General features: G+C 33.9%; 1 protein-coding gene across 1 annotated transcript; it reads left to right on the top strand.

The window, feature by feature from the left end:
* Window positions 1-968: 968 nt before the first annotated feature.
* On the top strand, window positions 969-10,517 carry LOC110605499 (V-type proton ATPase subunit d2). Its single transcript, XM_021744101.2, has 10 exons — window positions 969-1,274; window positions 2,270-2,390; window positions 7,234-7,341; window positions 7,445-7,547; window positions 8,016-8,096; window positions 8,210-8,295; window positions 8,479-8,538; window positions 8,648-8,696; window positions 9,699-9,833; window positions 10,127-10,517. The coding sequence occupies exons 1-10, from the start codon at window positions 1,094-1,096 to the stop codon at window positions 10,256-10,258; spliced, it is 1,056 nt and encodes a 351-aa protein (XP_021599793.1). The 5' UTR covers window positions 969-1,093; the 3' UTR covers window positions 10,259-10,517.
* Window positions 10,518-18,377: the final 7,860 nt, after the last annotated feature.

Genomic DNA, 18,377 nt, shown 5'->3' on the forward strand with positions numbered 1-18,377 from the left:
TTGTTCAAAATTATAAATAAATTGAACTACAATTAAAAAATAAATTAAACTGAAAAATTATTTTTAAATTATATTATTAAAAAAATTTTATGGTATAATTATTAAAATTTATATAAAATATATTTTTTAAAATTATTTTTTTATTATATTTAAATATTAATTTAAGATACATGACAATTTTATTAAATTTAACCGTCTAGCTTAAATTTAAATGGATAATATATAGGGCTCAGTAGTATTCGGTTCAAATAAAAAAAATCAATCGAACTGAATTAATTTTAAAATTTAGTTCGCTTTTTTATTCAATTCTGTTCGGTTCAGTTTTTAATTTTAAAAATTTTGATTATTTTAATTTGATTCGGTTTTGATAAAAAAAATCGAAAAAACCGAACCAAACCGATTAGTGATAATAATATGTTATTTTCAATAATATAGATAAATTAAATTATATTAAGATTAAAATATTTTAATTAAATTTTAAAATATTAAAAATAAAGTGTAAAAAATAAAAAAATTTATTAAAAATTAAAATCGATCAAACCGAATCGAATCGAATCGAATCAGATCGGTTCGATTCGATTCGGTTTCTGATCAAAATCGATTCAGTTTGATTTTTATAAATACTAAAATTTCAGTTTTTAATTTATTCAATTCGGTTCGATTTTGAACAGAACCAACCGAATGCTAACTTTCGCTAATATATGTTATATTAATTAATTTTTATAATTTAAAATACATTTATTAAAAAATCTATAATTCTGGATTCTTTTCTGCCACAAGTTATATTAAAATTGAGTATAATTAAAAAATTAATAAAAAATTGATTTTTAATAAAATTTTTTATTATTTTCTAATTTTCTAAATTTTAAATTTTTACATTTTTGTATAAAATAAAATAAACAAAAATAATAAAATGGTGTTGGTATTATTATTATTATTGATTAATTAATTAATTAATTAATTAATCGAAACAGACAAGCTGCGCTCCATCGACGCTGGGGTTTTCTGGAAGAGGAGCCTCCGCTGGTTCTTCTTCTTATTCCAAATTCTCATTCATCTTCCTCTCCTGATCTCTTAAATCTGAGTTTTCAAAATGTACGGATTCGAGGCGCTAACTTTCAACATTCACGGAGGCTATCTCGAGGCAATCGTCAGGGGGCACAGATCAGGCCTTCTCACTGCCGCCGATTATAACAATTTATGCCAATGTGAAACCCTTGACGATATCAAGATGCATCTCTCTGCTACCGAGTACGGTCCTTACCTTCAAAACGGTGCGTTTTTCTGTTCTCTGATCGATTTCGTTTCTATTGAATTGGTGCTTTTTTGGTTTCTGGGAAAATTAGGGACATTTGAGCATGTGAGACTTTGGATCTCATGGCTGTTGGTTGATCATGTGATTTGATGCTATGGGAGCTTTAGAGAAATGTGATGATTTTGTGTCAGGAATGCGAATTATGCGCGCCTAAATGAAATTCAGTTGAATATCTGCTCAATTCTAATTTGCCATTTGGTTATTGATTTATCGGTTTGGCGGATTATTTCTTTATTAAAAATTGAAAACTATTTTGCGACTTATTTATTGATTCTGATAATATGAAAAGTGAGATCAGCACAAAGAAACTTGGTTTTGACTGGAATTCTTTTGGTAACTATCAAACTCTTCCTTTCTGGAACTCTTTTAAAAACGATGGATAGACAGATATTGAGAATCTTATATGCTAGGATTTTGCAAAGTGAGATGATATACCATATTTCTGGTACTTTATATAGTTGCCTGAGGAAGTTTTGAATTTTCAGCAAAGGGTTTAGAATAGATTTCAGCAGAGGCAGTTGGTTGGTCTTGTTCAAACACTGATCTCTCACCATTAAGGAATGAACTATATTAGGCACTTTTCCTAAGAATTTCTGAAGCACTGATAATGCAAGATTTAGTGTTGGGAAATTAGCAAAAGAATGAAAGAAAGCCTACTTCTTATTAAAAATTCTTTTCATGAGTAGGAGACCCTTCAAGCAAAAGTGGGTTTAAATAAAGAAAAGAAGATGAATGGTTATGGTCAAAGCAAATTTTATTGAATTCTCAATTATTGGCATTGATTTTCTTTATTCACCCTGCGGTGACTGGTTTTTGGGTCATGTGGGGTTGCCAACTTGTCATATTACTTATTCAGTACTCTGTTCTGGTTTCTATTTTAAGAACATAGGTGAATGAGCTAATTTCAATTATAACTTTATAATTGTACTTTCTGATTTCATAACATGCTTGCAGAGCCTTCTCCATTGCATACCACTACAATTGTGGAGAAATGCACGCTTAAACTTGTAGATGAGTACAAGCACATGTTATGTCAAGCAACAGAGCCCTTATCCACCTTCCTAGAGTACTGCACGTATGTGGACTTTGCTTTTTGCTGAAAATATAATTAATTACTTAATATTGTCAAATTTCCTTGTCGTTTATATGTTCATTAGAATTGATAAGACTCTATGCTACAATAAACAGAAGTGTTATGGAGAGTTATTCTTATTAATGAAAGACTCTTAAATATCAAATGATCTGCTCATTTTATTGGAAAAAAAAAACCTCTTGTATGGTGGAGGTTTTCATAATCTTAGTACTTCTAAGAAAAGTGGAAGTCTAATACAAGTTACCATTGGATAACAAATTACTGACTTCTAAGATAAGATAACAAGAATACTAGATAAAAACAATCTATTTATTATTGATAAAATATAATCTTAGTTGATAGACTTTTTTTTATCATTATAAATTTGAACATTGTTGAAGAATGGATATGGTCTCTCAATTGTCCATAACATTCATATTTAGTGTGGGATTTATTCCTAAATAGGTTGAAATTAGAGTAATTTATGTCTATATATATCTAAAAGGGGGAGATATTATATATTTCCTATTTAATTGGAGAATCCCTTAGTTTATGGATCTTCCACTATAAATAAGCAAGCCTGTGTATTATGATATAAATAATCTAATTAAATAAAGATATAGCCCTTTGAGGTTTTGTATCCATGGATGTAGGCTGTCATAGTCGAACCACGTAAATTTTCTCATGTTACTTTTAACATAATATCAGATTGATTTTTTAGCATGGGTGCTGTTCATGGATGCTATTCATGAGCACTATTCATCGGTGCTATTAATAGTCATTGTTCACACCTAAGTTTCTGTGTCTGATTGGTGTGATTTGTGCTACCCTATGAGTTGTTCTTTATTAATGTTTCCTTTTCGACATTGCCTTTGGAGAGGGACTTCGTATTGAATTTTTTTGCTGGCATTGCCTTGGAGAGGGACTTTATGACGATGTTTCCTTTCTGGCATTGTCTTTGGAGAGGGTTTTGTGTTAATGTTTTCTCGCCCACATCACCTTTGGAGAGGGAAGTGCAATTCTAAGGGTTGTTTTACCGTTTGATGTTTTGTGTGGATACCTTTGTGTGAACGTTCTGAATATGCTTATGAGTTGTTAGGTGTAAGCTGTTGCAAGTAAGCTTTTGGCTTCTACATAGAATTTAATCAAGGGAGAGCGTTAGAATTGATAAGTTTTCATGCTACTAAGGGAAAGTGTTATAACAAGTTATTCCTATTTAGTGTAGAATTTATGTTTGTGAATATGTAGAATAATTTATGTCTATATGTTCCTGAAATATGGGAATTTGATATATTCCTGTTTAGTTGGGTTTGTGAATATGTAGAATAATTTATGTCTATATGTTCCTGAAATATGGGAATTTGATATATTCCTGTTTAGTTGGTGAATCCCTTAATTTATAATATCCTACCATATATGTGTTGGTACCATTATAAATAGGCAAGCCTTTTGTCAAGAACAGAGACTAAAAACTGAATTTAGAGACAAGAAAGAGAATAAATTGAGATGAGGAGCAGAAGATTAAAGTGAGATGAGAGGAAGTATCAGATGAAATGAGACGAGAAAATAGAATTGAGAAAGAGAGAGGGGTGGGTGGGGAGAGAAATAGAGAGAGAAGGAATTGTTGTATTACTGAATTCTTTACTTCTGAAATCAGTTACAATGCTCCCAATTTATACATGTTATATATATTCTCACAGCCCTTATTCTCATATTAGTATTATTGTAACATTTCCCACTGCTTGAGATTATTCTTGTCCTCAAGAATGAATGTCACAGAAAAGTTCTATGAATAAAAGGTCTTCTGTGAAGTATCTGGAATGCCAATGTTGGAGCTGCACTTGAATGCTAGAACTGAATTGGCATGACATTTATTTGAACTAATTTCTTTGAATTGAAATGTGGATGTGCTGAAAATGTTCTGCAATTATTTCTTATGACAATCATCCACTGTACCTTCTCTCTCCAATGACAAACATTCAATTTCATTTTGTTTCTCTGTCATCTCTCATACTCATCGTCTTTGAGACGTACAATCTCTGAGGAAACCCTCTCCAACTCATAATAATGAAACTCAAGATCAATCTCTTCAACAATCTTGATTGCCATTGAGCCATCCAACTTATGCCATGAATTTGTAGAGGATTGTAAGTAGCAAGTAATGCCCAAAGTAAGTAAAACTTGGTCAGCTTTCAACACATTATCAGGGCTGAAAACATCTACCTGTTCACCTTCTGAGTTCATTAGTTCAAGACACATTCCCTCTATCCTACTACCATTAAAAATCATTTTGGATTGTTTTTCTGGGATATTGTGACTGAAAATATTCAGGTTGGAGGTATCAGCCTTGACACCCACCTCTTGATTGCAAGAACACTTTGAATTTTCTTCTACAGTAGCAGTAGCAAGTGGAACATGAACTTTCACTTGCTCATCTAAATTCAACATCTGCATATCAAATTTTTCTTTATTGGAATCTATTGTCACATTTTCCATATTTCTTTGAACTGAACTTTCTAATTTCCCCACTTTTTCTTGAGACAATATTTCTCCCATCTTTTATCCAGCCTCTCATCCATTCTTTTAAATGCTCTATCAATAGCTTCAGCAATGGCTTGTTAAAGTTCCAGCAACTTTTGTTCCCAAAATTGGTCTTCCATAATCATCAGGAGCGAGAAATAGACACAGAACCCTAGAATGGTCTGAGGAAAAGATTGGATGAGAAAAGAAATAGAAGGAGAAGAGACGAGTCTAATTGTTACACATTCAAGAACTTCAAGAAAGAGAGGAAAGGGGAGAGAAATAGAAGAAATAGTAGAGAAAGAAAGGAAAGAAATTCAGAGTAGAGAGAATTAGAAAGAGAAAATGATTAGAATCTTGATATTTCTTGGATTTCCAGGAAATTCAAGAAAGAAAGAAGAATTCAAGAAAGAAGAAGAAAAATTATAGAAAAGAAGAGAAGTAACATGGATTCCAAGAAAAGAAGCAAAAGAAGAGAACATAAGAAAAACCTGGAATTTACTACCTGACAATCGTAGCTGCTCTGATACCAATTTGTCAAGAACAGGGATTGAACAGAATTTAGAGATGAGAAAGAGAAGAAATTGAGATGAGAGGCAGAAGATTAGAGTGAGATGAGGGAAAGAATCATATTAGATGAGAAGAGAAAATGGAATTGAGAAGGGGGAGGGGGGGAAGAGAGAGAGAAATAGAGAGAGAAATAGAGAGAGAAGTAATTGTTGTATACTTCACTTTTGAAATAAGTTACAAGCTCCCTATTTATGCATGTTATCTATATTCTAATAGCCCTTATTCTCTTATTAGTATTATTGCAACACCTTTGTATTATATATGAATCCAATTAAAATAAGGTCTATTGGCCCAAAAAGATAACAACTTTATGGTTTTTTATATTTATAGCTAAAAACTTTTAATTTTGGATAAAAAATCCTTAACTTTCAAATTTGTTGTAATTATAGCAACTTCTTAAATTAATTTTGATCAGATTTAAATTAGTTTACATAGCATCTATATGTTATTATTTTTATCACACAAACAACTTGATTAACTTGAATGAAATATTAGTCAAGACCCTAAACTCCTAATTATCTGAAATCTCCAAACGACTTTCTTATTTAAGCAATAGAGATTATGTAATTTGGGGATTTCAGGTAATTAAGAGTTTAGAGTCTTAATCAAATATTCACTCCAGTTAATCAAGTTGTTTATGTGATAAAAATAATGACACGTGGCGTTCCATGTAAGCTAATTTAAATCTGGTTAAAATTAGATTAAGAAATTGCTACAATTACAACAAATTTGAAAGTTGGAATTTTTTGATCCAAGATTAAAAGTCTTGATTATAAATGTGAAAAACTGCAAAGTTGTGATATTTTTGAGCTAATAGGCCTTAAGATGAAGATGTAGCCTTTGAGGCTTTATGTCTGTGGATGAAGGCTCTCGTATCCGAATCACGTGATCTCCTCTTGTTACTTTGACAATTTTTTTTGGCAAATAATTCAATACTCTAGGCATATGTCTTATATAATTTAGACTCCAAGGAGTTCAATATTATCTACATCTTTCTAGAAGAGCTTTAATGGTTTCTGACAGAAAGGTTAGATAGTTGAGGTGCAGGAATAGTTAAAATTCAGTACTAGGCACATTATAGTAACTGGGTTCATTCCAAAACCGTTGGTTTCAAAACTTCATAAACATACTACTTACTTTGTTCCTTTTAATATCTAGGAATAGGTAAATATGGTTCATGCATTGGTTGTATATTTTTGTTGTATCCTCTATTTGATTCACCTATATTATTATTATTATCTTCTCATATCTTTTGATGCCTCAATAACAACAAAAACAATAGCAGCAGCAATAATAATTAAGCCTTAATCTCAAACTAGCTGGGGTCAGCTGTGTATCCTTCATCACCATTTAGCTCTGTTAAACACCAAGTCCGTATTAATATTCAAGAATTGTAAATCCTTTGGTGGTGTTGCTTTCCTCCATGTCATTCTAGTCTCCCTCCTCCCCTTCTCACTTCTTTTCCTACCAACTTATTGATTGATGCTTCACAATAGAGAAATTTTCATATAATCATATGGATATTCTCTTAAAGGTAGAGTTCTCCTGATCTGAGATTTGACAAGTCAATTTTGCATGATCTTGTTTGGACTCCCTAATCCCTACCTACTCTACTTGGCAGTTATTTTACTAATGGGAGTTCCTCTTGCTCAATCCAATGAAGTGCATTCTCATTATTGGATAGTTATGTGGAATTCATGGTTGGTTGTGGTTCTAAAGATAATCAGATAAAAGAATAATCCTTCTGTTTAATCAGATATGGTCACATGATCGACAATGTTGTCTTGATAGTCACTGGAACCTTGCATGAGAGGGATGTTCAGGAGCTACTAGAGAAATGCCATCCTTTGGGCATGTTTGACAGGTTTTTGTCCCTTGAACATTTTGTGCTTTACTTTTTGGAATGAATTTTGATGGTCTATAAAGTCTTTCCTTTATTTTTTTTTTCAATTTCCTTTCTTCTTTAGCATTGCTACCCTTGCTGTTGCTCAAAATATGCGAGAGCTCTATAGATTGGTGCTTGTTGACACACCATTGGCTCCATACTTCTCAGAGTGCATCACATCAGAGGTACAAGCTGCAGTTATTTGTATCACTTTTATTTATTTATTCTTTCACACATGGGCATACTTGAATATTTCGTGTTCACTTCGCATTGGTTCTTTATGACTATATATTGTAGGGTTAGGGTAACTGATAACAGTGCATTGGCACTGGAATGATTAACCATTTGAAGGAATTCAACTTTGTTATTTTTGACAAGTTGTTGGTAAATGCATGACTAATAGCCATTGATACTCTAAAATTTGGTTTTATTAGATTATCTTAAAACTGAATATTCTTTCCCTAACCCCTACTTCAAGTCGTTATCATGGTAAATGCATTTTGCAATTAGCGTGTACAATTTTTGGTGCTGCATGCCTGTATGTGCACCGTGATCTCTTCTCATCAGCATGGCAGTAAATTATAGCATGAATTGTCTATTTCTTTTTAAAAGGAAAAAGAAAATGATTTTTTTGGATATTATTGTATTGCTAGGACTTGGATGACATGAATATCGAAATTATGAGGAATACTCTTTACAAGGCTTACCTTGAGGACTTCTATAGGTTTTGTCAGGTGAGGATGGCTTCTTATATCAGGAGATTGAAGTTTCTGTATATACATATGTGATGTTCTTTGTTTTTGTGTTTTACTTATATAAGCGTTAATGTGATGTTATCTCTAAACAGAAACTTGGTGGCGCCACAGCTGAGATAATGTCTGATCTCCTTGCCTTTGAAGCTGATAGAAGAGCTGTTAATATCACAATAAATAGGTATCATTTGTGCCTCTAGTTATATGCATGCTTCCTCCCTTTTCTTTCGAAGGGGAAAAAAAAGAGAAAGGGAAAATTAACGGATACAATTTTGATTATTTACTTGCAATTATCTTTTGTTTTATGGCAATAATTTGCCAATTTCTTTGTTCTTCTGACATTGGTGTGTTTATCTTTCTTTAGCATTGGCACAGAGCTTACCAGGGATGATCGTAGAAAATTGTACTCTAATTTCGGCTTACTGTAAGCTATTTATTAATACTTCAATTTTCATTTTCTATTTTTATTTTTGGATTATATAGCTGTACTGTTTTTGATACATCTCTAACAATGGTGTATTTATGTGAAACAGTTATCCCTATGGGCATGAAGAACTTGCTGTCTGTGAGGATTTAGATCAGGTTTGCTATTTTTTTTAAATAGTGAATTAAAAAAGGTTCATTTCTCTGTCAAGAATGCTCTTTTTCCCCATTTTGGCCTTCTCATTTCATGCTTAACGACCAAAAAATGATTTGAAACATTGAACAAACTTTTTAACTTTTGTCAATTTTAGCTTGATTTGAAACCTTAGTCGCAATTGTGCTTAGCCAGTCAAAGTTGGTCAAACTTGAAATACATAAGATTTGTTACTAATAGTATAAAAAAAATTGTGTATTTTTTCCCTTTCCTTCACTTCCCCTCTCTCCCCCAACATTATAGGCCCCCCCAAAACAAAGCGACACTGCTTCTGACAATTCGGTCCTAATCTTTCTTTTTGAATAGGTCTACCCTGTATTATGCCAGTTGAATTAGTTACACCTTACTATTAATTGTTTCTGCTAAGTTTAATCTCCATTGCCACATCAACGTCCTAATTACTGCCATTCCAGCGTTCCAAGTTAAATCCTGATTAGCTTTAACTCCTAAATTTAATGAATATTTTAGTTTATAATAAAATATGAGAGCTAGAAGAATTTCATATTTAAATATATATAATTTAATGTTATTTAAAATAATGTAGTTTATTTTTATTTTTCAAACAAAATATGTTTCATGCATTTAAAATCGAAAACAAACTAATATTGTAAAATTAAAGCTAATCTGAACAAAATTTAAATGAAAATCAAATCATAAATCTCTTTTATCTCTAAATTAAAATCTAACATCAGACATTACTAATTTTAGGATTAGAGCTAATTAGGTTTTTATTTGGGATAAGTAGTGATTAGAGAGCTGATGTGGTAATAAGGAATAAGGATTAAGTTCAACACGAGGAATTAACAGCAGTATACAATTAATTAAATTGGCATAATTCATGGTAGGTTTGTTCATTAATAAAAGAAAGTTTAGAATGTTAAAAAACATTAACAGCAGTATACAATTAAAAAACATGGTCTATGTCTTATGTTTGGTTGGTGTTGCAGGTTCGTGCTGCGATGGAAAAATATCCTCCTTACCAGTCTATTTTTTCTAGATTGTCTTATGGCGAGAGCCAGCTGCTTGACAAGGCATTTTATGAAGAGGAGGTGAAAAGGCTTTGCTTAGCTTTTGAGCAACAGGTTTGTATTAGTGGCTAAATAATGGCTAATATCATGATTCATCTCTTGATCTTGGTTCCTTGAGAAGTAGCAATGTATACAAAGAAAAAGAGTAGAATTGCATGTGTGATTGACTCTCTCATTCTTTAAAAAAAAAGTTTTTTAATCATTTTTATGGTATAGAAAAATGTATATTCACAAATAAAGACTACCTTTAAATGAACTACGCTAAACTTGCAATGCAAATTTAATGACTCATTAGGCTGTTATTTAGTTCATTCTGTCCTAATGCCTATTATTTTGCCAAACTGCAGTTTCATTATGCCGTCTTCTTTGCATACGTGAGGTTGAGGGAGCAAGAGATTCGGAACCTGATGTGGATATCAGAATGTGTGGCTCAGAACCAGAAGTCGAGAGTCCACGACAGTGTTGTCTTTATATTTTAGCTGCTTTACAAGCCATTAGAAATAATCACCTTTCCTTTTCGCGTAAACTGCTGTAAATTGCTCTTTTATTGAGAATACTTAAGTTGTGGAGATTGCCAGCTTCACCAATTCCAGCATTTGTGTTAAAAATAAATTTTTTTAATTTGTGTTTCCTGGGATAAGCCATGTATTCAAATTCATCAGGTAAAAGCCAATGATCTTGCTTGTTGGTGTTATCTTTTCCTACAATAGAAACGGTGCCAAGTTTTGATGCTTGAAATGAAGGTTGGCCAAAATGGCTTTTTTTTTTTTTTTTTTTTAAATGTTTTTATGTTTATTTTATTTTATTTTGGTCACAGTGCGGGAATATCATTGCGAGATTTTTTTCTTATTTTTGTTAAAAGGAAAATTTTATTGAAAAAGCTTGGAAACTATTAGCATGATAAGCTAAACCCAATCGACGGACACCTTTAAAACACCCGATCCTAGAATTAAAATGTGCTAAGAGAAAAAATCCAGTACTTAAGTTACAATGACAAAATCGAGATTAACCCAAAAGTCAAGGACCCGACAAAGCCTCAAAAAGATTACAAGAAACAAAAGCGCGGAGGCGTTGGACCAACACCTGTGGCTTTGGAGAGCTATTCAACATAAGTTTGACACGCATAACAGTAAGGATTACACAATTAAATTAAATTAGAATTAAGCACAAATGCCAATCTCCAAGGATATGAATATAAAAAAACTGACAGATTTGGCTATCAAAGAAATAGATTTAAACAAAAAAATCCAACTTAGGGCCCCGCACATCCGATCTTGCCGTAAGAAAAATAAATAAGGCCTATCAATATGCAAGCATCTCAGCCCCATTAGAGCCTTTTATACCAAAATATGTTGATCTACTTTCAAAGATAGTAACTCCGGAGATTCAAATCCGGCTTTCCATCCTGTTTTATATATCTACAAATTTGATTCAACAAATCCAAAACCTCTAAATAACATACTTTCAGTTTCTAATGCAGAAACTTAATATTGAAAAACGAAACACCCAAAAATTTCTAGAGAATTCTTTCCCAAAAATACCACAAGAGAACAAACCAAAATGGCTCTTAACATATGAATTTTACTAGGTAAAATTATGATCACAAAGACCTAAGATCACAAGAGAGTGAATCAAGTTTCTGATTTGAAAACCTGAACCCACGAGCTCAAAAGCATCCGCTTCGCCCATCCAAGGCACTCATGACTTGGTTAAAATCACCTATGGGCAAAAAAGAACCTAAACTTGAAAGCTCATATAATAAGACATTTCATATCATTAATTGTTCCTATTCATTACTTTCATAAGCTTTCCCAAGCTTTTATGCCTTGAAAAAAAAAAAAAAGAAAGTCACACCTGCATATGAGAGGGAAGTATCCGTGGCACAAACACAATGGAGAACAGAGAGAGGTCTAATGGAGCACATGTGGAACACTTTTATCATAAAAACCTTATCATTCCTTGAGAACAAAATTATCAAAAAAATAATGCATAGCCTAGACAGTTCTAAAAATAAACTTGAGATGTCTTAATAACCCATAAATTCTATTCAAGAAACTATAAAATAATGCAGAATTCCCTACTAATTAAAGAGCCAAGACCAAAGAAAGATATAACCCCTCAACACAAGCAAAAAAAAACATGCACTTAGGAAAGAGAGGAAGAAAGATAACACTCGGAGAGAAATAAATTCTTAAACCGTGGTGTTCTTACGACGGTGGATATCTCACTCGATTCCTAACTTATAAAGACAAATGTAATTGAACAAACTGATGGAATCTCTCATGAAAATTTACTAATTTAAACATGGTAACTTGTTGAATTATGGAAAATACATAGATATATGGAAATAGTTTCATGACAAATATGTATAATCATATAATAATAACATGCTTATCCTCTCTATGAGGATCAAAAGAATATATTTTTACTTTTAAAAAAATGACTAGCAGCCTAAGTATGTAAAGATAAGTATGTAAAGATGTATATACATCCATCTCCAAATAATGAAAGTTAACAAATGCAGGTGATAAAGTTGATGAAAAGATAATGCTCAAAATGAGACTACTAGACTGGATCACAAAAAATAATATGAAATGTTAACAATATATGGGGTGAGCATGACTACTAAGTAAGCGAAAAAGTAAACAATAAAGGGAGAATAAATAAAATTTTGATACTTAATAATACCACATAATATGCTAAAAAAAGTCAACTAAATAAATATCATTTAATTTAAACAACATTATCAAGCTGAAATAAAATTTTTGCTGAAATTATATTGCTAAAGTTTTTATCCAAATAGTATAAAATTCATAAAAAAATTTACATACACTCAATAATATATTCCTATAAATAATGTTATCACCTCTAGGTGCAATAAATAAAAATGTTGGTATCCTAAAACCAACGCTAGCATCTTAAGATTTATTATAACAGTATTGGTTTAAGAGCAAAAAGAAATATGTTGATCATATATATGCGCAGAGCTATCTCCAAAAAGTGACCTTCCAATGTATACCTAAAGGCTATATAATTATAAGCTGATCTGAAAAAATAAATTATATGTCATTGGGTACTATCTATTTTGTATGTATATATAGTGTAGTAAGCTATTTATTCAGTTTTAATATAAAATTTATTTCCATTTATTTAAAGATAATGTAATTACCATTATCCACTCTAATTTTCTATAATAACATATTACATATCGAAAAGTAGTCGCCTGTACTGTATAGAAAATTTATTTTTATTTATTTAATAAAATTGTGAGTGTTATAAATTTATTCATTCATTTCTACTATAGATGATGTAAAACCTAAGTACTTGGAACACCCATAGTCTCTACTATAGGAGCTAGATCCTCTTCTAGAATAATAGAAAAGTAAATTACATTAAAAAATTGGAATTTAAGTCTAAGAATGCGATGTGAGGAATGAAATGCATGATTTATCTTCAAAAACTTTAAAAGAAACTTTGGCAGCATTTCAATATAAACGGGATCTCCTAAATTTTTAAAGACTCAACTAATTCAACAAAACACAATAGATATCACAAATAAATTAAAATGCTTATTTGGAGCCTTCAACAATATTTACAATAATCTCACATTTTTTCATTTATTTTTACTTGTTTATTTTAACTGTATCTACTCATTCCCTTTTATTATATATGCTTAATTTTTCTTTCAAAAAAAAATATTAAACTTAACTTTTGCAACATTAATATAACACCCAATAGTAACAATAGCATCAAAATCGAATAAATTACACTTTACGTCTCAACCAAGCTTAAACGCTTAAAGATTTCAAACTCCAAATTCTCAAAATATATAAAAAGATTATCCTTTTAATATCTCTTAGAAATCCATTTTAAAAAATTAAAAATTTAACTACAACTTCTAAAAATAAAATCTCATCCACCCATTCAATCAAAATTTATCTCATCATATTCTCAAATTACAAATCATCACTTAATATACTAAGAAAACATATAAAACTTAAGAAATCTACAAAGAAAAGAGAGAATCTTGCCTATTAAAAGCTTGATTCTCTTGAAAGAGAAAAATAGATTTTAGGTTAGAGTTTTGATTGAAATTAAAATAAAAGATTGATTTGGAGCTTAGGGTTGAATTTGGATAGATTAAAATGAAAGATGGAGGAGGAGATGAGAGATTAAGAAGAGGAATTATATATATATATGTGTGTGTATAGCAAATGGGGGGAAAAGGTTTCACATGTTCTGGTTTTGGGAACTCTCCCAAAACTAGAGCAAGAAGAAGATTTAAATCCTCTTTTCTTTTTTTTTTTAAAAAAAAGTAAAGCTAATCGCCCTACTTCTTTTGTTTTTTCGTGGCTAAGGGTTACAATTATCTCCTCTTAAATGAAATTTCGTTCTTGAAATTTACATACATAGTGAAACAAACAAGTGCAGATATTGAAGTCACATATCCTTCTTTCACTCCCAAGTAGCTCCTTTTCTACAGTGGTTGCTCCAACAAATTTTAATTAGAGGAATTATCTTGTTTTTTAAAACTTTCTCTTCTCTTGCTATAATCTCCACTAGTTCTTCCTCATACGTTAAATATTCTCTCAACTCAATCAGTTGCTTCTGAAGGACATGAGAATGATCACTTCTATGTCTCCTTAATATGAACACGTGAAAGACATCATGAATTGTGATGACTCTAGAAGTAGAGCTAAACGATAAGCAATTGGTCTAATTCTCTTTAAAATCTTATAGGACCCAATGAACTGAGGACTCAACTTTCCATGCTTACCAAGTCATACGTCCTTTTTCCATGGAGAGATCTTCAAGACTACTTTATCACCTGTATTGTATTTGATATCCCTTCTCTTTAAATCTGCATAATTCTTTTGTCTATCTTAGAACTGTCAGGAAAAGCCCATCCAGCAAATTCATTGGCGAACTCTTCCCATGTCATACTCTCAAGTCTCGGGTCCACATAGTTCTTGAACCATTCTCTAGCTTTCTTGCACTTTAACGTGAACCCTGCCATCTCAATGGCTCTACCATCATCTGCTCCCAACTCACTTGTTATCATTCTGACTGCACTGAGATACTCAAAGGGATCATCTCCTGTATTGAATTTCGGAGCATCCAACTTTAAGTACTCGGTCATCTTCACCTTACTTCCCCCTGACGAACTGGGTTGCTGTGCTTCCACAACAGGGGCTACTGGTTCAGGAGGTGGTGGTGGAGGAACTGATTCCCTCACTTCAGGCTGTACTGGACTTGGATGAACAGGTGGGGGTGGATACATGTGATAGGGTGGATAAAAGGAAGGATAGGGCATATATGGCATGTAGGGTGGATATGGGGCAAAACTGGAGTAATCCGACGTGCCTCCCATCGGATACTCTGGGCCCTGTGGAAAGGGTGGATAGCCAAATCCCGAGGCCTGCATGCCTCCCTGGGACTCCCCCATACCTTCTTCTGACCTTCCTATACCCATGCTTGCATCTCTACTCTGATCCTCTTCCCTCACACCTCTTTCTTCTACTGACCTTCCCCCTCTACTTACTCCTCTCCTGCTCTCGTCAGAAGACCTTCTAGGGTCTCGTGACGTTCCTTCCCTGCTTGACCTGTGAGATCTTGCCCTTGGCAAGGCAGGTGGACGAGCAGCTGTACCCTCACTTACGGGTGGGACTCCTGTCAATCTCGCGGATCGACGAGTTCCTCGCATCTTCACTCTCTGGAACACAACATCACATAACACATCAGCAACACATCAAAAACATGCACATGCATAACTCAGGGCATTGCACATCAGCATATAGACAGGACTGACATCCTATCCTAGTGGACATGTTTTCCTATGGTGCTTGACCTACTAAACTTCTCTATGAGCCCAACTCTCTCTATAGGTCCGACCATGTGAACCTAGGGCTCTGATACCAATCTGTAACAGCCCGGAAACCGAACTGCCACCGGCACTAGGATCCAGATCGACTTAAGGTCGCCGGGACCCGTAGTAAGCCTGCTATCCTGTCTGTAGACCTGTGAACTCCCATACATGATCATACATTTTCTGTAAAACCATAAAACTTTTCTTTAGTCCAAGGCTTAACCTGTGCATGCACTCTCTCTGTGCTCTACTAATCCCTACTAGAGCTCCTCATGGCTCTAGGCGGATCAAGCTCATAATGTTAAGCCTGGTTTTACTCATAAACATACAACAATAAAGAAACATACATAAACTGATCATGTGACTCCAAGGGATTACAAGTCTTATAAATCAAGCACCATTCTATACACTGTGGATCAATGCAATGCATCATCTTTGTGTACACTAATGCACTCACCCTAAAGCATATTCATGATGCATGAAGCATGATAAAATATCAGTTTTCATATTAAAACATTAAGTTAAATTCCACTCACCTGTAGTTCTCTCTGAACTGACTCTGCAGGTTCTGACACTGAACTCACTGCTGATGTCCCTGATTCCTCTGGTCCGTACCTACACAGGTGGACTCAAATGAGGGACTAAACTCACTCAAGAACATCTCTAAGAAACTCCCCAAAACCCCTCTAAACAATCCTCAAACCATCACATAAAACATGCAAAAGGAAGCTGGACAGGGCACTTTCGGCGGCAGGTTCGGCGGCCGAAACCCCACTCCAGAGACGAAACTCATGCATGTTCGGCGGCACCTTCGGCGGCCGAAGGTCTCGTCCAGAGACGAAACTCACACACTTTCGGCGGCCGAACTCCCTCTTTCGGCGGCCGAAAGTCCCTTTCTAAACCGAAAGCCTAGCTTTCGGGGGCAACCTTTGGCAGCCGAACTGCCTCCACAAAGGGTTCGGCGGCCGAACCTTCCTTCGGCGGCCGAACCTGGTTTTGCCCGAAGGGCAGAACCCTGCTCTGTTTCATGCAAACTTTGCCCAAAAACCTACCAACATGCATAGCAACTACTCCCAACTAGCATATATGCACAAAGGGGTCTAAAACTATCCTAAAACCCCAAACAAACATAGCACATAACACTTAATCATGCTAGAACACCACAAATCACCAAAACCTCACCTAAACCTAAACATGCATACTACCCATACAAACTTCATAAAACCTTTCAAAATCATCAAAGAAGCTCAGGATCTTCACTTACCTCTTACACAACTTGAGGATGAAGGATCCTAACGTGGAGATATGAAGAAAAGCTCTTCCAAAGCTCCAAGCTTCAAAACTTGGTTCTTTTGCTCAAAACCTTCATAAATCACCAAAACTCTTAAAACTCTTGAAAGATTTGATGAAAATCATGGAAAACAGGAAAGTCAACGTAGGAGAGGCTGGAACTCACCTCTGGCTGCAAGTGGAGGAGAAATAACCTCCTTCCACCGACCCTTGGCCCTTTTATAGGTGGCTGGCCAGACCACCTTCGGCAGCCGAACGTGAAGCCGCAACCATGCAATGTTCGGCGGCCGAAAGTTACCTTCGGCGGCCGAACCTTTGCATTTCTCCCTTGTTGCTTTTCTTTCAAAACTCAAGTCTTTTAACCCTTCAAACCATGAAAACAAATGAAAAGACTTTAGAAAACATATGCATTACCCTTCTCGAGGGTTCCGACACCCGAGATTCCACCGGACTACAGGAATTCCGATGCCGGACTCGAGCCGGGTATTACAATCTTGTACTGCTTTTAATCTATTCCTGATTATCTAAATTTTATCTATAGTATATTGCATCATTTCTAGACCCTTTATCTTTCTTTCCCCTACTTCAGTCTAACACACTAGTATTTTGCACCTTCTCCCATATAAGGTTTCATAAGGAGTCATGCCAATACTAGTATGATAACTATTATTATAAGAGAACTCCATAATTGTATATATTCCTCCCAACTTCCTTTAAACTCATCACATACTCTAAGCATATCCTTTAATGTTTAGATAGTTCTTTATGACTGGCCGGTTTTTTGAAGGTGAAAGGAAGTACTAACTTCAACTTGTGTCTAAAGTATTTTGCAAAATAAGCTAAAATTGAGATGGATCTCTATCTAAACTAATGGAGACTAGGGCACCATGAAGTTTTGTAATCTCATTATCATAGATCTCTACAAACTTATCTAGAGAATAATCCATCTTGATAGGCAAAAAGTGTGATGACTTGGTTAATTTATCGACTGTTACCCATACTTCATCGTGTCCACGTGAAATACAAGGCAATCCACAAACAAAATCCATAGTAATGTGCTCCCACTTCCATTATGGAATAGGAAGTGGTTGCAACTTCTCTATTGGATGATGATGCCTTGCTTTAATTTGTTGGCACATCAAACATATTGATACAAAATCAGTTAGTTCCTTCTTCATACCTAGCCACCAATATTTTTTCTTAAGATCTCTACACATCTTAATTGTAACGACCCGGAAATCGGACCGCTACCGGCGCTAGGATCCAGATCGGCTTAAGGCCGCCGGGACCCGTAGCAAGCCAAACATTCATCCTGTATACCTGTTTAATCCCATACATGATCAACAATTACATAAAAAAAATTTAAAACTTTTCTTTTCATTCAATCACTCGTTCATTCATTCATTCTTTCACCAAGCTTAACCTGTGCATACACAAATCAT

This window comes from Manihot esculenta, chromosome 17, assembly GCF_001659605.2.
Source record: "Manihot esculenta cultivar AM560-2 chromosome 17, M.esculenta_v8, whole genome shotgun sequence".
Classification (NCBI taxonomy): Eukaryota; Viridiplantae; Streptophyta; class Magnoliopsida; order Malpighiales; family Euphorbiaceae; genus Manihot; species Manihot esculenta.

What these genes read in the sequence shown, in the direction of transcription:
- LOC110605499 (XM_021744101.2), top strand. Translation starts at nt 1,094, where the DNA reads ATGTACGGATTCGAGGCGCTAACTTTCAACATTCACGGAGGCTATCTC. An exon ending in CGGTCCTTACCTTCAAAACG is followed by an intron (nt 1,275 to 2,269) that starts GTGCGTTTTTCT and finishes ACATGCTTGCAG; the next exon opens with AGCCTTCTCCATTGCATACC. An exon ending in CCTTTGGGCATGTTTGACAG is followed by an intron (nt 7,342 to 7,444) that starts GTTTTTGTCCCT and finishes TTTCTTCTTTAG; the next exon opens with CATTGCTACCCTTGCTGTTG.